Below are 21,936 nucleotides of genomic sequence, written 5' to 3' on the forward strand. Positions count from 1 at the left end.
TTTAAGCAGTCCTTGGTGGTGCAAATTAACCTGGCTACTACGGAGCAATAAGTGACTGTGTATTCAACCAAGGGTTGCATCAGCCATGAAAGGGGCTAGCTTTGCTTATCTCCCCGCGTCGTCGCAGGCTTTTAAGTTAACACAATAACACACCATCGCAGCGGTGGTGATGCCGCAGGTGACCTGCTAGGTTGGATGTATCACAAGCCGCTGCACTTTTCCCTCCTCGTGGAACTTCTGCATTGCATTTATTACAAATAGCAAGCGAACTTTTCCCCTCTGAAACAATCCCCACTAGCGTCGCCATCTTTGTTTACATCCGCGCTGCTTTCAAGAAACGTACGTGGCTACGTCACAGCCAAGAAAGGGAGCGCTGGATTTGTGTAAAACGCCCTGTTCCTAAACCACACGCTACCAGTCGTACCACAGTACTGGCAAAACGGGAGGAGCCAACAATCAAAACGCACTTCATCCAAATTCACCCACACCGCATTTTTTTTTACCAAAAAATATATTATATTATCGGAGCTATTAATAATGTTATCAGGTTTATCGGGATGACGTCATAATTGCTGATATCGGCCCGATAATTATCGGCCCGATAATTATCGTGCATCCCTAACAAACACCACAACCACATGGTCCATACAAACACCACAACCACATGTTCCATACAAACACCACGACCACATGGTCCATACAAACACCACGACCACATGGTCCATACAAACACAAACACAGAGAGCTTAACACATTGGCGACCACGGTTTGCAGTGTAATATGGTTCTGGACGACCAGGGTTTGTCAACAAACCGATGTACTTTCTAACAGCTATATATATACTTTATAGTATTGCTATCTGTCCATTCTCATTGTCACTTGAGTGCATAAACCGTGCCTTCATAATGGTTTAAAGAAAATAAAAATCCATCGGTTGGTTGTCATTTTATAGCGTCGTGAATATAAGCTTTATCGCAGTTTTCGTCTCGTCTTTTTTCTGGGAAGCTAGATATGAGGCTAAAGGCTAGTCACGTTATATCAAACGCCATTTCTGTTGTATATATACGAATGAAATAAAACAAACTGCTTAGCATCTGGACTATTACAGAGCTTCTATGGATGAAATGGGGGTGGCGGGGGACGCCGATCAGTATTATTGATTAGCAATACAGTGCGTTCAAGTAGCCATATTCACTGATCGATCGCTTGCGTGTTACAACAATGTCCAATCCGGCTGTAATTTGGGTGAATAGTATCCTACCGTCAGCCCATGTGATCGCCGGCAGCATTTCGTCATTATTCATCGGCATCTGGTAGATCGATATGTCCATTGTCTGATCATAAATCTGCGTTCCGTAACGTGATTAACACTTTGATCGCCATGGGTTAAATTCATAATTTACCATCCCTTGCCAGCTCTATTTGTCTATGGAGAAGTTCCCCTTCTTTGCAGGGCTATAACTTTTTAAATTCTATTGCTAAATTGCCATTATTATGGCCCATTCAATGTCCTATATGTATTGTTCAGGGTGTAGCAACGTTAAACTTTTTCATTCACATATGCATACTAAAATATGGTCTAAAGTATAAGTATGTTTTTATCGTTTTCTGCAGCTTTATCCAGAACTTGATTTATAGCTCCAAATGCATTATATTGATGATGAAATACAGTTTGATAGCAATCGGCGCGAGGTGATGAAAAATTTCAACTGGACGTACTTCTAGAATGATCTACGTATGATCTGATGATGACCGGATGGGCGGGGGATCGTTTATAATTCCGTGGGCAGCGTTAGATGATTCATCCAGAGTGGGTCATATGTTCATCATAGCAGTTTATATGGAATACGTTAGAAAATAACGCTGAATCTTACCGTATGTTCCTCGCGCCGTTGGACGATCAGCGTGGAGTAGACCGTTTTCGATTATGGGATGTTGATCCTGATGAACCATTTCCAGGTTGTATAATACTATATACGTCCAAATAACGTTATTTATTGAGTTAGGGCGAGCGATTGATCATCCAGTGTGTTGAGATGGAGTCCGGCTACCGATCGCGAGTGCCCGGAGCACATATGGATGAGCACTTTCTGTTTGGCGCGCCCCTCCCTCACCAGATGGCGCTCTCGAACCGTTAGACAGTTGAGTGGAGCTCACCAGTACATCTCAGGGCTCCGGAGGGGAAATATGATTTCGATCACAGATTTTTGAAATATTGACATCAAAGACGAGTTACGGCGTCTTCGGCAGAATGAGCATGGCTAGGAATGACGTCTTAACTCGTCCCCGGCGATCATAGTGTTAAAGATGGAGGATGTTCGGCTGGGATCCAGGCTCATATGAAACGCCCCAGACAGTAAAAAAAATAATTTTCCCATTCGGCCTCAATGATACTGCAGTGGAGCGATGGCGCCCCTAAGAGGATCTGGCCGGTATTGCATGTCGCCGATTTAAATCTGGCGGGTAAATCTGCAGAGTCGATCCGGGATCTTGATCCGTTTATTAATATGGAATAAAACAATAACAACTTGCCACGAGTTAACTCGTGGCTCTGGTCCTCAATGGGTGGAATCGAAACACGAGTTAACTCGTGGCTGGTCCTTAAAGTGTTAACAGAGATCAACAACGTTTCTGTGCATAGCACATGATGATAATGTTTCGATAATCGTTTCACCTGTATTCCCATCATGATGGTAATACAGTATCCATAATACTAATCCAATTTGTGAAAAGAATACATTATTATTATTATTATTATTATTATTATTATTATTATTATTATTATTATTATTATGTAGAGCTAACTGAGGATATGGCCTCTGTCTGGTTAGGCTACAGTAGCCTGTACCCTGCTACTATAGGTCTATATTTGACAGATATTATGCAAATTGACAGATCTAATGAGGACTACCCACTTTCAAAACCTCTCTCAAGGGACACCTACGGGAGACTGCAATTCAACACTGGCCCCTGTAAATATCCTAACCCAATCATTCCAACCCCCTCCAATGTACAGTAATTTACCTAGTATGGTTTTGTCAATAGTTCAATGTACAATTGTGTTTGTTTGTACAGTGTCTCCTCCCCCCCCCCCTCAATGTACAGTGTTACTTGTTTATACAGTGTGCCCCCCGCCCCCCCCCCCCCCCCCAACCACCTCCAATGTAAATTACCCAGTATGGTTGTCAATATCCCAATGTACCCAACCCCCCCCACCCAACCTCCTCCAATGTACAGTTTCTACGTCAAATGTATATACTCCCTTTTCTTGACTCCTTCTGTATCACAAACAGTACTGTATTTGCAAATCTGGTATGTCATAAATGTATAGATGTAGCAGTACTGACTATCTGTATGTCATGTATGTCATATATGTCTATATGAATTGAAAATGGGGGACCCTGATGGAAACAAGACAAACGTCTTTCTCAGGTCTGCATCCCCTTAACAATTGTATGTATTGAGCCGTACTGTATTGTACCCATTCTGCAATCTGTTAAATAAAGTTTTCATTCATTCATTCACATATAATCAAGAAGGCGGCACCAACTATATGTAGGCGATCATTATCAGGCTGCATTACATCGTATCGTTGCTCTAAGTCTAAATGGTAAATGGGCTGCATTTATATAGCTTTTATCCAACACGCTTGACCACTTATTTATGCCTCACATTCATACATGGTGTCTCATTCACTCACACATTCACATACCGACAGCTGAGGCAACCATGCAAGGTGCCAACCTGCTCAGCAGTTAGGGGTTAAGTGTCTTGCTCAAGGACACTTTGACACGCTGCCAAGAGTAGCCAGAATTGAACCAGAAACCATTGGATTACCAGACGACCGCTCTACCTTCTGAGCCCCTGCTCTGAACCCAATGGAATCGCCATCCACATAGCTAATTGGTTTATGTGAATAATTTGGACCAACTTGAATCCACTTGATGACAATGCTATCCTGATTTAATAATGACTGCCATGGGTGGAAATACTCCCAACTGCTTGAAATCATATCCCCAGCACATTCAAGGGCCACCTGGTGCAACTGGCGCCCTCAGGGCAGAGCTCCAACTCCTGGCAGCAGTTTTACACAGTGGGCAGTTTTCTGGAGGTGGTCTGTCACCTGCTGCCCCTCGAGCCCCTTTTCTCCTCACAACTGGCCACTCTCTGGGTGGACAGGAGCTGGAAGCAGGAACCATACCTTCCATCCATCCATCCATCCATCCATTCATACATCCATCCATTCATACAACCATCCATCCATTCATACATCCATCCATCCATTCATACAACCATCCATCCATTCATACATCCATACATCCATCCACACATTACATCTATCCATCCATTCATACATCACATCCATCCATTCATACATCCATACATTACATCCATTCATACATCCATCCATACATGATTACATCCATCCATCCATTGATACATCCATACATTACATCCATTCATACATCCATACCTCATCAAGCCTTTTGTCTTGTTGGAAACATTATTTCTGAAACTAACAATAGGACGCACGCACTTCATCAAGCAAGGTGTCCATTTCCTCCTCGGTGGAAGGTCGCTCGTTTCTCTTTCAACTTGTTGGTTTTTCAGCGATTGCGTTTGTGTACGTGCAACTACCCACAGGTTATTACATAGGCTGCATTAGCCAATCCCAGTGCACAATGAATGCGGTTAGTAATTGGATGCACCCGCTATCAATTACGCTAATCAGGGATCACACAAAACACAGCAATGAAACGTGGATGTGCTGCTACAGTTGCCTATCGTGTGACAAAAACTAATTAACATTAGACTTCCATTAGGCTTCCAAGAAGTCCCAGACTATGGCTTATTATATCTCAATTCATGCTCTTTATTTTATCTTTTGTAGTCTATATATTTATTGAAACGATCACAAAGTCTTTACTTGACTTAAATGGATTAGATCTTTAGTAGGCATGTTCTTCTACAATATTATATTGATCTAAAATGATTATGACAACACTGTTGATTATGACAACAATATTATATTGATCTAAATGTGATTATGACATCACTTTACAAGTGAGACAACCTATTTGTGTGGCATCGATTGGTGCACCGTTCAGCACAAAAAGGACCAATTTAACACATACCTTTGCAGCTGAGCTGTCCCTTAGGCTCAGAAAAGAAAGATCCTCTTAGAAAAGCAAGAAAAAGGTTTACCTTAGAAACCTTTGTAGAACATTAACGGTACATCGAAACCCAGTCGTGAACCATTGTCTATGAACATCACATTGAAAACACGTTGCCCACTGTAATCACAAAAGTGAATTATGTGAGTAAACTAACTTGTTCATCACTACAAACATCATTAACATGTATCCTCATCCAAGTGTGTTTCGCCAGGTCCGATCTAACCAACCGAATCGAGAGGGCATGAGATCGTATCATTTGAGGTTTTTACTAGTCTAAACATTTTAATCCCAGAGTCATATGGAAGCCCCCCCCCCCCCGTGCGCACGTCCGCCAGACTTTACAGAAAATAATTTGTTCCAACAAAGACACCCCCCCTCTCCTTCTCTGTATGAGTCACAGTGTCTATTTTTATTGGTTCCTTTTTAGCTAAACACACGGAGAACAAAAGGCATCAACGGAACACAGATTGTCCTCCTCTGAGTGTTTTCACAGAGACTCCATCTAACCGACGTATCGAGAGGACAAACAGCAATTATAAGCCTATAATTTGACTCTTTGCCCTAAACATTTTAATTCCAGAGTTATACGGTGGCCCCTGAGATTGGTTTGTCAAACCTAATCTACGCACAACAAGCACTCACCAGCGGCTAGAGGCAACAATTCCAGCCACGAACATCTTTTGTTCTAGCGAAGGCTACTTCTTTTCAGGGAGGCGCTGGGTGTTTTAATATTGGGACAACAACTTGACTCAAACCAGAGGGGTTTACACTAGAAGAACATAATGCTATATGCCACTGGGCTTTCATACTTGAAAATGTAATTACCAATGGTCTCCTCCTTTCATAACTTCTCGTGAATAAGTCATTTCTCTGCGAATGAAAGCGTCTGGTCGTAAAAAAAAGTGGGAAAACCCCAGATGACAGCAACTTGTCAAGAAGCATTTCTCCTCGCACTTCATCACATGTAAGGGTTGCATAATTTACCGGATGTGTTCCACTGCAGTTGATGCCGGTATCTACAGAAGGAAATAGAGGGCGGCCCAGATGCCGCAGGGCCGATGCCCCCGAGCCGCGGGACAGACGTGTTGACAGCCCGTCGTTTCTAGTCTCAACTCCAGAGCCGCGCTCCTGCCAAGGAGTTTCGACTACTTCACACTAGGCCTGACCGCGACTAAGGATTTTTTATAGTCGACTTTGATTGGCCATAATTTTACGATACCGTATATAGTATACTGTATATATATGTAACGGTTGTGACAACGTCACCTCAAACTTCAATGCCCAGAGTGGGAGTTGAACCCCGGTCTCCCACACCGCAGGCAGCAACACAGACCGCTATACCAAGAGGTGAATTCACTACTTTGCAACGTGTCTATCCATCTTTTTGAGGATGAGAGTGAGTTTAACCCATAGCACCACTACTCACTCCAGCCCTTCGTGACTGCGCTTCACGGTACCATCCGTTACATAATATATTTTCTGAAAATCCACCTAAAAATACATACCTAAGTAAATGGAAGATTGCTCCACTTCTACAAGGTCAATTTGCATGTTCTTGGTATCTAGGGACATCTATGGATCTCAGGGAATGTATTCCCAGAAATTGTAACGGTCCCAGACTAAGTCCTGTCTGGGGTTGTGAGGACAAGATAAACAGTGGTCTCCTACCGCCCTCTAGCGGGCACCATCAGATGGTGCAGGCTGTTATTATATCTGTGTTGTCAAGTATGATTAATGGGATTAATGTGATTTCATTATGCTTGTTGTCATTGGCTTTCCCTTCCCTTGTGTGATGTTGTCCTCCTGTCAGGTTGTGTTATTGTGATAATGCTTTTGTGTCTAGTTTGGTGTTTATTTGATTCTGTGTTTTGGCCTGGCCTGCCAGGTGTTGCTCATCATAATTAGTCTGTGTATTTAAGTGTGTTCTGTCCTTACTTCCTTGTGGCGTCATTATCTCCGGTTACCCCTTGTTCCTATCTACGTCGTCCTTGCACTGTTGTTGTTCTGTCTAAGTAAGTGTTGTTAGTGTTCCGTTTTGTTGCCTTTTATTTTTGAGTTCACAGTTCCTTGTTTATTAGTGCCAGCTCGACTGCGCCGTATATGTTCTTTTGTAACGTGCCGTTGTACTAAGTAAAGTCCGTCACTACACGTTATCCTGCCGTCTCTGCCTCCTGTCATTCCGCATATTGGGTTCTCCTCTCCTTCCCTCGCCACCTAATCCTAACAAGAAATATTGTGTCTGTTACTAGGCTTGAGTAAATAATATTAATGTAATAACTTTTTCTGATCTGCAGGATCAGAATTGTAGACCACTTACAATATGACTTGGTTTTATACTATTGTTATACTATTGTCATATAGCTAGCCAGTTAGCTATACTAGTTAGCATAGTAGTAACTATTACTCACAATATTCTATGTACCCTTATCATCTTTGATATTCAAAAATTAAGAAAGTGGATGAACAATTGGATGCAAATGTCTGGATATGTCTGAATGGCTTTTTTTGTATTTGATATTTTTTTAAGTAGGAGGAACCTAGTGGTCAGTATATAATAAACAATATAACAACTTTAGAAAAAAGTCTCAATGGAAATAGAGAATGTATACATAAGATAGTATATGTATGTCTACATATGAACATTATTATTTGCCACAAAGGTTAAGTTATTAGGTTTTTCTTCTTTTTTTTAACCAGGGACAGTGCACATTAATCAACATCTTCAGTTTCCACATCAATGTAAATGTGCCAGAATTAGCTAATGAGCTAGTTTTCATCTGTAGTCCCTGTACCTAACATGCATGTCTTTATGGTGTGGGAGGAAACCAGAGTACCCAGAGGAAACCCACACGAACACAGGGAGAACATGCAAACTCCACACAGAAAGGCCCCCCGCTGGGGTTCGAACCCAGGAGCCTCTTGCTGTGAGGCAGCAGTACTAACCACTGTGCCACCGTGCTGCCCATGTTCACCAATAATGTCCCGTCCCGACCTCATAGACGCACAGCAGCACTCACAATGGTACACTCACACTGGTTGAATGTAGGACTATTATTCCATCAGGTTATTTCTACATCCAAAATAACGCTACTATTAGCTAATGAGCTAGTTTTCATCTGTAGTCCCTGCCTACCATGCATGTCTTTATGGTGTGGGAGGAAACCAGAGTACCTGGAGGAAACCCACACGAACACAGGGAGAACATGCAAACTCCACACAGAAAGGCCCCCTGCTGGGGTTCGAACCCAGGACCTTCTTGCTGTTATTGGTGATACATTGACTGACTACAAATGTATTGTAGTTCAGTGGCCATTGTGAGTTCCGGCCGCTACGCCTTGTTTACCTGCTGTGGTCTTGAGGACGCTGGTGCTGTTTCTCAGTCCCATGAAGTCGAACTGGTAGAGTCGCCAGTACTTCTTGTCCGACGTCTCCACAGAGTTGCGCTTCCACTTGTACACCATTTCATCTCGCGGGTATCCATCTGTTAATTACAGACAGGAATAGCAACAAGTGAGTCACCAAGGTGTGCATGTGTGTGTGTGTGTGTGTGTGAGTGTGTGCGCTATATAAATAAAGTAAGACCATATTTATATAGCACCCTTCCCAGCACGAGTGCTTCACAAGTTTAAAAACAAAAGAATGAACAGGGCAATTCATGAAAACATACAATATAAAAACAGTGTAAAAACAGTGCTTCACAAGTTTAAAAACAGACACTATAAAGACAGGGACAGACAAAAACAGAAGAAACTAAATCACCAGTTCACGTGTGTGTTGTGTGTGTGTGTGCGTGCGTGCGTGCGTGTGTGCGTGCGTGTGTGTGTGTGTGTGTGTGTGTGTGTCTGCATCATCAGATTCACATACATCCCCAAGATTAGGGCACCACACGTAAAAGCATAGGTAGGTCGTAGTTCAAGCCCAGGTCTCTGAGCTTGACGACGAGCTTGGAGGGGACTATGGTGTTCAATGCTGAGCTGTAGTCAATATATAGCATTCCCAGCTATACTTATGCTATTCTATTCTAATCTATGATCTCCACTGGCAACAAGTTGGACACATGATGTGAGAGCTGAGTGACAGTGGTAATTGTCTAGCTGGCAACCAGGCTAATGAGGTGAACCATCCCATCGAGAGGGAAAACACGCTTGTCCCAAAGGACAGGATGCATAGTGTCTCTCACTGCTGCAGTCAACCAGTGTGCTACTGCAGCACCACTGCTACTGATAATACCCAGGGGTGTCAGTTATATTGACTTATTTGTTTACACTGCTTGTGTTGTTTTTACTACCTGTACCCCCCCCCCCCCCCCCCATCCCCCATGCTGCTATGATGCCTGAATTTCCCCAAGGGGATCAATATAGGAATATCTTATCTTATCAACCAGAGTGGATAAATTAATTAACGTTACACAAAAAAAAAAAGTAAGCAAGAGATTCGAACTCAGGACCTTTCGCTCCACAGGCAGCGGACTAACCAGCTGAGCTAAACGGGCCATCATTAATTACTACTGACTAATCCATGATTTACACTTTTCAAGTGCCAATTGCGGTCGTCGTCCATTATTTGGCATTATTACATGGCGTTTTCACATTCGTCGAAATGCTTGCTTGTGATTGGTCAATAGCCCCCCGACAGCGGTCATTATTACACAATAATGACCGCTGTGGGACAATAATGACCGATGTGCGCAGCTGTTCGCAATCAAGCCCACATCAGTGCAGCAAATCAGACACACCTGCCGCGGCTGCACTGACAGCGGAGTGTGTGTGACGATTACAGCGGAGCCAGAACAGAGGCTGCCCGCGATAATAATAATCACTTTATTTGGGCTGACAGAGCCACAGAACTGCGATTTGTCAAATGAATTAGGTATATTGTTAGTAAGTTAGCCATGTAATAAGCGGGATAATGTGTAGGCGGCTCGGTATTTTAAACTACGTGTCGGTCAATTATTTTGCGACAATGACCTCGTAGCTATACATTATCCCTTACTTAATAAATCAGATATCGTGGTGTTTGCGTGGGTGCGCTCTCGCGCTGACTCGTTAAGCCTTTCCCTACGCATATTCATTTCTGGAGCATTTCTTTATCCACTCTGGTTGGATGGTGTATTGTACTCGCAAATCGCTTCCTGTTGAATGAATCGGTTGAGTGCAATGCCGACTCTCTACTTTCCCCGTCTTCACAGCCTAGAATATGACACGCCCACTGATGATGTCACGGTTCGCGAGGAAAAACCAACTATTTTCCGGTGCCAGCTATGCACCGATTTGTCACGTTCTGAACCAATTAATCCCGGTCTGAACGCGCCGGCCGGTGCGAGATTACGTTCGGGAACCGGCTCCAGCACGGAGCCTGGCTGGTGTAAAAGGGCTATGGGGGAGACTGACTCAAATGCACAGAGAATAACAAGTGACGAAGGACAGCTGGGGAGGACGAGACACGTAACGAGCAACGAGGGACAGCTGGGTGGCGGACGAGACGCACGACTACATGGTGGGGAAAGACTGGGGACATCTGCTGGACCCGGGAGACACCACAGGGGGAGAGAGAGAGAGAGAGAGAGAGAGAGAGAGAGAGAGAGAGAGAGAGAGACCATTATCAAGCCCTGCAGTGCCAAGAGCTGAGGAGCATCAGGAACCCCCTTACCCAGCATTAGAGAAACGCATTTAAATTCTTTTTATAATTATTAATACTAATCAATTAATTAATTAATTAATATGAATAACAATAATGAATTAATAACAAAAGGTTTTCTTACACTACCAGATACAGAAGAACTACCAGTCCTACTAGGGGAGGACTCAACAAGCTGTGAGCTAGCAGCAGTCTATGTTGCTGCCTGCCATAGACTGAGGGACAGTGAGTGACACCTGACACTTTTATGCTGTAACATTTGATGTTTTATTTTATGATGATATTTTGTATGTACTTTGATATATGTTTTGTAATCCATGTTTATGTTTTATGTTAATATTAATAATTTGCTTTGGCAACATGTACAAGTAGCTACGTCATGCCAATAAAGCCATTTGAATTGAATTGAGAGAGAGAGAGAGAGAGAGAGAGAGAGAGAGAGAGAGAGAGAGAGAGAGAGAGAGAGATGGGAGAGATGGGAGCGATGGGAGTGGGTCTGCTTAAAAGGGTGGTAACGTGGTTGTTGCTTTTAAAAATGGTGGTTGGCTTTAGAGATGAATGGTTATGATCGCCAGAGAGATACTAGCCACAGATTCAGGGTCAGTTATTTTTCCATTGTACGAATTGTTAAGCTTATGGAATGTAAGGGAAATCTGATCCTAGGTCTGCGACTAAAGCCAGGAGTCTGCTGTGGTGACGCCAGTCAGCAGCGCCAAATGGTAGTGTAGTTTCCCAGCGAACGAAAACATAAACGTTGTTATTTTGCTACCTTTGCGATTAATTGCGAATATTTTCACGTTGAGCTATAGATTGTGGATGAATACGCACAGAAAGGTACACCATGCAAATGTTCATGCTTTATTTGTTTTAAACGAGACGATTTAGAAATAGGCAATGGGGAAATACATTGCGTTGGACAGAGGGTGGAACACGGAAAATGACGTACCACTACACCTCCCTATAGCACTTTTCATGAAGCTCAAAGACACTTTGAGGAAAATAATGCACCGGGAGACTTGCAATTAACAGACAACGCGCTCCTGTACCTCCTGAGCCACCACTGTCACCACACCGTTTAGAAATTGGAATGGAATACAAAACATAAAACCCTTTGGTGAAACACCATTAACGATAGGTTATAACTATAACCAAGTTCTGTGAGTAATGGTGACGCTCGGCGTCACTCTCTGCACTGTACCTCGCTCGTGCACGCGCACTGAATAAAAAATTCCACAATGCACCTTTACATCCCAACATCCGTCTGGCCACACCCCCATCAGCTTACCTACATAAGCAGGGGTGGGGCCACACACTCGCCTCCTTCCCAAGCTTTCACCACAAGGCGAGATCAAGGGCCGCAGTGGCGTCGGACGCCGAGCGTCACCATTACTCACAGAACTTGGTTATAGTTATAACCTATCGTTCTGTTTCGTAATGGCTCTCGCTCGGCGTCACTCTCTGCACAAGCGAGAGCCATCGGCCGACAAATATACCCCGCTGAGGCCCCCCACAACCATCAGATCGGGGAGGACCAACCCCCCCCGACCCCATAATGACGTGAACATGTGATAGGTCTATTGCGGGGGGTGTGGAGGTTGACGGGAGAGAGGAAAAGCAGGAGGGGGCCATGTTATGAAGTGATTTGTTTATGTCGAGGTCGAGGAGTGGCCTGAAGTGGACGTGTTGTTCAACGGGGACCCCGGCGGAGGGGGGTGACGTGGCGTCTGGAGAGGCTGTGAGTGTGTTAAAATGCAGTACATAACAACAGCTCAAATAGAACAGTCGCTGGGGCTGGGATCAGCGGGGGCTGGGAAAACACATTTGGACTGAGCTCTGAACATCGCTCTCCTCTTATTAATGTTTGACCTGAAGTGAATTGTGTATAGACACAGCACTTGTGTTAACAACACACTTGACACACAACACATAAAGGGCACAAAAAGCAGCTGTAAAATAAAGACACTATGATGGTCTGTGCTGATGATGATATGATGCTTTTTATGAAGGCCTATAATCACAGTTATCAATGATCCAAGATGAACAAATAGAGTAGATAGTGCCACCACCAAACATGAGAAATAAGATTGGTTTGTTTTTATTCTCTAGTAGTTGATTAATTCAGCTCAAGGATTAAACAACAACAGGTTAATGTGACTTTTAAATGTTGTATTTGCTGTATTTTGTAGCTGTAAAATATCGTAAAATGCTGATGTTTGTAAAGACTTTAGTAAAACAGCAATCTGTAGACCTTTTCTAACTTGACCATGAACAACAGGGCCCCTGTTTATTTCCTGTATTCTCGAAGACACTCTGATGTCACGAGACCGCCGCCATCTTGGTATGAGGGTAACAAACTGATTTCTACCATCAAATACATGCGTTGATCTCCATTTTTATTACATGTTTTATCACATTCTTGTTCATTTCATAACATTTGCGTACGATTTGTTTTGAAAATATTGAGGCCAACATGGCATTTCACTATTTCGAAAGCCTTTCTGGTGATTCTAAGGCGAGATATGAGTCAAATAAGCTCCCCCTGATTCTGGTGTTGTTAGCTGAGCTAACGTTGGTTACATCATATATATTGAGCTGATAGGAGCTTATCTTATCTAATCTTACGTGGTGGTACCACGTGTGCCACTACCCGATCAAACATCCACGTGGGATTGGATGGGATAAGCTCCTATCGGTTAGATATGATGTGGTTGACATTAGCTCAGCATGTAGCTATTTGTCTAGGTTAACGTAGCTAAAGTTAGCTGCCAGCCACTTTTTCCTCCGTGATGGTATAAAACTTGCGATTTGGATTTCTGTTTTTGTCATTAGTACAACGCGTAACACAGCAGCTCTTTGGCATTGTGAAGGACTGAAGAAAATTCCGCTTGATTGTCTTTAATTTGACGCTTTAACGATCCGTTTCTCCACTTATGAAGCGTACACAATGTACCAGGCTGGACAGTTCCCCCCCACGCTGCAGTTGCGTAGCAACAACAGACAGGAAGTTGACTTCGAGAATAGCGATGTTTGCTAATACCACACTCCTATGCAGAGCTGCCTCTACGCCTGTACGTCACAGCATGCAACACATGTCTGCCTCTGATGCCTTCATTACTGCAAATTAGCTTGAAAGACAATCAGGTAATTACTTTGAATTGCACAAAGTAATCAGGAGCATTCCACGTGGGGAGATAGGGAGTAGGGAGGGGAACCATGCCTGCAACATGTAAACAATAACTCATTCATTCATTTTGGACCCACAAAATAAATGAAATGATAAATTCATTAATCAATATTTTTTTGGGGGGGGGGGGGCAATACTTTTAGTCCATACCTTTCTAAAAGCTCTGTGAACAGTGGAATGTCCAACTCTCTGTGTAGGAGTGCGTGTGCTAATGCAACAACTGACCATGGGCCAAAGCTGTTCCCCTAGCAACAGAATCTTTCTGAAGAGGTCTATATTCTGACTTGACAAAAATACAATTCCAAATAGCGTATTTTCCATCTGTCCTTTAAGAAGGTCAATGCACCCCTCATTGATATGGTCAACCAAATCCCATATCCAACACTGATTATCTGTAAACATCATCACTATCACACACTGTGTCAAAGTTCAGTTAGTGTTGAGTGAATTGCACTGTATTGCACTGACATTGTACCGCACCTACTGCTTAAGCTTTGCTTAGACTGCAGGCCAATCTGATTTGTTTCTCAAATCAGATCTTTAACTGTACGCACAGTTTATTTGCAAGTGATCAGATCTGATTTGTGTCCAGACATCGCCGACCTATCTGCATGGGTTGCTATGGTAACAACGTTAATGGTAGTTGATATCCATTTAATGACAGCTAACTGTTAGTACTATGTAACATTACTAATGTAGCCGAAGCTGCTTTATTTTTCAGAAGAGACTAATATACGTCACCTAGCGACACAATGATTTTGTATTTTGTACCAGTACACTAACATTAATGTTTGCTAACTTGCTACAGAGTTGGCAACGTTAGGTAACAGAAGTTTATCGCTATACGTTAACGTTACCATTTTGCTGTTAGACGAATTGATTTGCTAAGCGAACTATCAGCTAACGTTAGCTGCTCTGATGCACTTCCATCGCTTTCGATTTGACGTAGTTTTTTTTTGACGATGTGTGACGTTGCGAGTGGCGCAAAAGACACTTTGAAATCCTATCCGAGCGACCAGAGTGTCCAGACTGAGACGCATAGAAATCCAATTAGAATGTGGTATGGATCAGATTTAAAAAAAATCACATTTCATCTCTTTTTTTTGCTCTCCAGACTTTCTAAAATGGATATGCCAAAAGCTGATTTGGGCTGGCAGTCTGAACATAGCCTTAGAATTGTGTATGTATGTGTCTGTGGGTCTGTGGGTCTGTGCCTGGTGTTTGAGTGGAGTATGAGTATAATGCAAGTGTGAGTGTGTGTGGCTCTATGTGTGTGTGTGGGTGTATGCCGGCCTGTCTCTGCATTAGTATGCCTGTCTACAATATATGCCTGTGTGGGAACATGAGGAATCTAAAAAAGATCCACACATTTCCCACATTCTCTGAAACACACTGCAGCAGGGGTGAGACGTGACTGTGAAACTATCTAAACCCCCCAAAAAGTAGTGTGTGTGTGTCTATATGTATAATGAGGCATCCCAAGGGCGTTGTTCTCGAAATAGAGTTCCCTGTTTTCTGTGAAAGATCGAAGTCACTGAAGTTGTGACAGCGATGACTTATACACGTGCCAAAAATGCACAAAATCACATGATTCTTATCTGTGGAGATGCCAGGTTTTTGAGGAGTATCGGTTACAGTCACATACTATGGTGCGATGTGGATTTTGAGAACTCAACATTCTAATGATGATGTAACAATGGCCACTGGTCGTACATCAGAGCGGCGCATCCGGGTATGGCAAGCCGTTTTAGCTTTTATTCCAATTTTCTAGCTAGCTGGGTACCCTATAAAGTATTTTTTTAACAAGTAATCAGTAATAAGTAACTAATTACACTTCCTGAGTAACTTGCCCAACACTGCTGTAGTGTGTAGAACTAAATAATATATTCGTGTTTTGTAATTCGTCAAATCACCAATTGGGTAGCTGTATGTCAGCGCGTGGGGGCTGTCATCTGACAGTGTTTACCCGGCGTAATTGACAGGCTAGTGGTAGAGCTGGACAGAAGACACCAGTCATTCCAACAGTGGGAAGCTTTGGCCTTTTAAACTAATTGCTGTCAATTTCCCCACAGGAGCTCCGCTCATCAGCCTTCAGCCTCTGAGAAGGACGTGACTCAAGTGAACACGACTTCAGCAGTTGCAAACTGTGTTCCCAAACACGTACATAGCGCTACGCCTTTCCCTTACCGTTCCAGTCACCAATGCACATGGGGAGAGAGATCTTTCTCTAAACCTTCCCTAATTAAAAGTAGACTGTGGTCAACTATGCAAAACATCAAAACATACTTGATGAGTATGAACAGTTGTGCTGTTCATACTCTTTGCACATAACTGCCCTGCTAATGATCCCATCCACTGTATTGTTATTTTTATTATAATCAGTGTATATACGTGCAGGGTGCGAACCATGGGGCAGCTCGGTGAGCCATTGGCTCCCCTAGATCAGACATCAGCTCCCCTGAAAACATGATTAGTGAATTTTTGGGGGGTCTCTAAAATACTGACAATAAATGCTATTTTTGCCATGCATTTCTAATTTTTCTGTAATTTTCTGTATCGTCATCATCGTGTATAATAATAAAATTAGGCTATTTTGATGTATGATTAATGATTTGCGTGTAGTGGCTACTGGGACATAATTCACGGCATTCTAGCCTTTTGTGGTGTTTACTACATCTCCCATGACCCTTAGCGGGGGATGACGTAGTTAAAGAGAGACGAGTGAAAGATGAATGGAAGTGTTGTTTGTGCGATAGTAGAGTGCGTAATAAACTAGTGTTTTTGCATCGGAACACGACTCCATCTACGCTATCATTACTGCATTCCTACATTTGTGACCCTGACGTGATCTTGGACGTATTTCGGAGATTATATCGAACATGTCAACTGAACAACAGAACAAAGATCGCAGAACATTGAACGCAGTTTCACTCAAGCTGCCCGAGTTTTGGGAGCAGAGTGCCAACGCTTGGTTTGCGCAAGCCGAAGCCCAATTCGCTCAGGGATATTACCGCGGATGCCACCAAGTACTACTATGTGGTAGCAGCCCTTACAAACTCAACGGCAGCGAGAGTGGTGAGTTTGCTGGAAAACCCACCTACACATGACAAATATGTGACTATAAAAACACACCTTAAAGAGGCTTTCGGTCTGTCTGAATCTGACCATGCTCGCCAGCTTCTCTCTCTACCGGGACTGGGTGACTCAAAGCCCTCTGAACTGATGGACCACATGTTAGCTCTGCTGGGTGACCATTGGCCATGTTTTCAATTTTTTTTTTTTTATCCACTTTTTCTCCCATTTTCTATATTTTCTCCCATCCCAATTTCGTATCATCCAATTCAACCCTCCCCTGTCATGAACGCTGTTTCTTGCCTCCCACAAGCCGGCTGCAATGTGGACTAAGTCATACATAGCACAAGTCCCCTCCGGTACTTGAGGTAACAGCAGTCGCATCTTTTCACCTGCGCAGCTCGATCTCTCAGTGGCGAGGAGTAACGCGTGGGAGGCTCACGCTGCCCCCGACACTTCCTGATTCTACTGCGCAGGCGCACCAACCGACCTGTAGGAGACGCGGTCCACAACGCCCAATCCCCACCCTTCAGTTTCCCTCCCCGTAATACGGCCAATGTGTATTACTGCGGACGACCAGCTAAACTGAAAACAATGTGGAGAGCTGGATTCGAACACGCGAACCCAGCATCTCCACATTGGTGGCGAGTGCCTTGCCCACTACACCACCTAGCCGCCCGGCCATGTTTTCTATTTAAAGAACTTTTCCTGCAGCAGCTGCCAGACTATGTTCGTTTAGGTGAGGCCGTAATAATTCACTGTAATAGACAATAGCATAAATCTATGGGGTTGCGGCACTGCAGATATACCCTACTCATAATATGCATGTAACATGCATGCTATTCTTGCGTTCTTCTTCAACTTTTGGAGAGGAGCGCGCTCATCAAGGTAACTCTTTTCGACCGACTAATCAACATCGACCCGCGGCAGTTGCAAGACCCAGGAAAACGCTCTGAGCTTCCCCCCCGGGAGCTCTCCCGAAAATCGTGGTATGGTTCGCACACTGTATACGTGACCACATCTTGCACAGCCCTGGCCTATTCTTATTTGTATTTTTTTTTTGTTTACTTATAATTGTACTATATTCTATTGTGCTTATATTTAATTTAGTTTATATCCCATTTAATTTCATTCAACCTTTTTATTTTACAGTTGTACAGCCTTGGCCTATTTTTTATTTCATAATTATATTATATTCTATTGTGCTTCTATCTTAACTTAGTTCACATTTCATTTTATTTTACTCCACCTTTTTATTTTATTATCTATCCGTTAATGTCTGTCCGTTAATGTCGAACCGAAAACTACCAAAGCAAATTCCTTGATTTTCTGTTTTGAATTGTGTTTTGAATTGTGTTTTGAATTGTGTTTTGAATTGAAAAGACTGGTCTTTCTCTTGTGTTGCTGCTCAAGTTACTTGCTGTAGGTTGATATATAATATATATACGTATATATAATAATAATACAGGCTCACAATGGGAGGGTGCTCCATTTCTGTTGCTGTCCATGGTGCCGAATGTTGTAGCAGCAGTTTCACAGACACACACACACACACACACACACACACACACACACACACACACACACACACACACACACACAGGCCTACTTGGCTGCTTTGTCTCGACTTATTGTTGACATATTGTCTCAAATTGAGTAAGGAGGGCATGCCACACACGCAGGCACACACGCAGGCACACGCACACACACACACACACACACACACACACACACACACACACACACACAAATGCATGCACAAGCAATATCATTCAAAGCTCCCCTCAGGGCCCAAAGCAATGTTAGATCGCTCCTGTCTGTATTCCCCAGTTACTACTTTGTACACATGGCTCATGGTCACTGCAATCTGAAAATACAGACCACAAAACCTTGGCTATGAAACGGATAATAACTTGAGAAGCACAAAACCATGGTGGAAATATTGGACAGTCAGGGTTTTCTTTTTGTACTCCCTGAAATAAACGTTTTACTCAAAAGTATGTGTGTGTGTGTGTGTGTGTGTGTCATTGTGCATGTGTGTGTACAGGGCCGCCTGGGAGAAATGCGAGGCCCTGTGCGAGATTTAAACGCGAGCCCCCCCCCCCCCCCCAAAAGGTAAAAAAAACATATATATATATATATATATATATATATATATATATATATATATATATATATATATATATATATATATATATATATATAATTTTTTTCCATACAGTCAACATATTCTTAAATAATAGCGCTGCCCGAGGCTGGGCATGATACAGTCAACATATAGCAAGAGAGAGAGCGAGAGAGAGCTCCCGTTCTACAGTCAATATACAGTGTACAGAGAGAGAGAGAGAGAGACACATTGGAAATAAATTGAAATGCTATTTGGCCCTAAACAGAGAGTACACAGTGGCAGAATACCTGAGCACTGTGACTGAAGATCCTTGACTAGGTACAGACTCAGCGAGCACAGCCTAGCCATCGAGAAAGGCCGCCATAGGCAGACTGTGTGTGTTAGAAAGAGAGAGAGAGAGAGAGAGAGAGAGAGCATGTGTGTTTGTCGTGTGTGTGTGTGTTAGAGAGAGAGCATGTATGAGAGATCCAAAAGGACAAAGATCAACACTTAAATCCAAAGAGAAGAGGGTCTATACCAGAGAAAACAAAGCAGCAAGGAGCCAATGGCTGACATCAGCTAAATAGGCTAGCCAGGTAATGACACCAGGCCACACACAGCTTTGGCCAACGGCCCAACGCTACCCAAGCTACACAAACGACCAAGACAATTCAAACACAGCACATGTCGTATCTCCAAATGTTGTGAAGTAACATATGTTTTGCCTGGAAAAAAACATCGTTATTAACAAAACATTCGGGAGGGGAAGGAAGGAAGAGTGGGGTAATGTCATTACATTATCATTAATCTTACCTGCACCAAGGAACGCAGGGCGAAAGGCCGCAACACAGGTCTCCACGTTGACGAAAGGCCTCTCGCTGGCGGGACAAAAATAACTAAGCTATGTCCGGAGCCTTGTCATGGTGCAGGCCCGACTACATCTTCTGTCAAAGATGATGTCGTAGTCAGAGTGCCAGAACCCCCTGCTATTCTCACGGCTAATGTCAATGGTCATAGCACAAGCTAACAGCTAACTCTAGGCTAACTGATAGCATCAAGCTAACGTTCCCAGCCGAGCGCAGCCGGCAGCTAACGTCGTAGCTAAACAGCTAACTGGCTAACAGTCAGCTCAACCCGGCTATCGCTAACCATTAGCTAACGCAGAAGCAAGCTATGCGGCTACCACTGAAAAACTGTAACGTGAGAAAAGCAATACAGGTGCTGACACCAGGCCACACACCGTTAGCTACTACTACTACTACAACAGCTAGTCGGCCAGTTTGGCTCCAGAGAGAGAGAGAGAGATATCCACGGCGGGAATAGAATAGAGTTAATAGAATAGGTTAAAAACTCACCAAACGTCCAAGAGGATGGAGACAACCGCGTGGAGTTGACGAAGTTCATCTGCCAAACGACCATCCTCTTCATCTTGGCTGCATGCGCTGTCTCTAGGTTAGCTAACGCTAGTTAGCCTTTAGCTAAGCTAGCTACTAGCCGTCATCATCATGGCTATATCCCGACTGCACCATGACAAGGCTCTGGCCATAGCTTATTTTTGTACCGCCAGCGAGAGGCCTTTCGTCAACGTGGAGACCTGTGTTGCGGCCTTTCGCCCTGCGTTCCTTGGTGACCGACCAACTGATAATGACCGACCTCTTCCAAAGCTGCACGCGCGAAATAGTCAAACGCAGCTGACGCACGCCGGTGTACACATGATGTAACCACTCCCTTCGTTGAAACCAATAGTATGTCTGCTGCAGAGCCCCAGAGCTCCAATAGTGAGTATGTCTGCTGCAGAGCCGCAGACCCAGGAACAAGTCAGACACATTCTACAAACGTGTCTAATGTGAAATATATAAGCATATAAGCAAAACTAGATTTTAGGTCTGTGATGAAAAAGGGCCTTGCGGGAAGGGGGGCCTCGCAAAAAAAAAAAAAAAAAATAAAAAAAAGATAATAATTTTTTTTTTTTTTTTTGTGCGAGGCCCCCCTTCCCGCGAGGCCCTGTGCGACCGCACTGCTCGCACACCCCCTGAGGCGGCCCTGTGTGTGTACACACATCAATCCAGCTGTCCCAAGAGTGCTCTGAATAGACACAGATGCAAAGTGACACACTGCACTCCATGTGTGTCAATATCAGCAATATCTGTAGTATGAGTGCATGGATGGAGAAATGCCTCACAAATGGAAACGCATACGGGTCAATGTGCCTCACTGGTCTGTGTCTGTGTGTCACACAGTAAATACTGTATGAGGGTGTGTATGAGAAGTAGTAACTAAGATATGAATATGTGGATGGATGATGCATACTAGCCTGCATCTACTGCATGTATGAAAATGTTCAGTATATGTGCATATGAGCCACATTAGGGTTAGTACACACGTTTGCATCTGTGTACAAGTGGGGGGCGGGTGTATATGAAGAATATTATATGAACAGATACCGTGGGAATATAAGGACTAAGCTTGCGTGCGTCTGTGTCTGTGTGAGTGTGAGTATGGATGTGTGGGTGTATGCAGAATGCTGTCTAGGGATGTGGGGGAAAGACGTGCCAAACTAGTGTATAAGGAATTGACTTGAAGAGATAGATCGTGCGGATATGACATCTGTGCATGCATCTACAGTAGTCTCCCGTTCCTAACGCACAATTCGATGTCACTACTGTAGTGAATTTGCAATTGCTAATGCTTCAAGGACAAAACTCACAGAGTCTAACTCAGGGGGGGGGGGGGGGGGGGGGCATCGTTTCCGCGGTTTG

The 21,936-nt window shown here is 43.6% G+C and overlaps 1 protein-coding gene across 1 annotated transcript in view; it reads right to left on the bottom strand.

Moving 5' to 3' along the window:
- LOC311227907 (gamma-aminobutyric acid receptor subunit gamma-3-like) overlaps nt 1–21,936 on the bottom strand; it is a gene marked incomplete at its 3' end in the record, with an annotated part of 512,827 nt that overhangs the window by 205,975 nt on the left and 284,916 nt on the right. The window contains exon 7 of the mRNA XM_084313766.1: nt 8,521–8,658. Within this exon, the coding sequence (XP_084169892.1) occupies nt 8,521–8,658 (138 nt within the window). The remainder of the gene's footprint in view (nt 1–8,520; nt 8,659–21,936) is intronic.

This window comes from Notolepis coatsorum, assembly GCF_963971535.1.
Source record: "Notolepis coatsorum genome assembly, chromosome: 1".
Lineage (NCBI taxonomy): Eukaryota > Metazoa > Chordata > Actinopteri > Aulopiformes > Paralepididae > Notolepis > Notolepis coatsorum.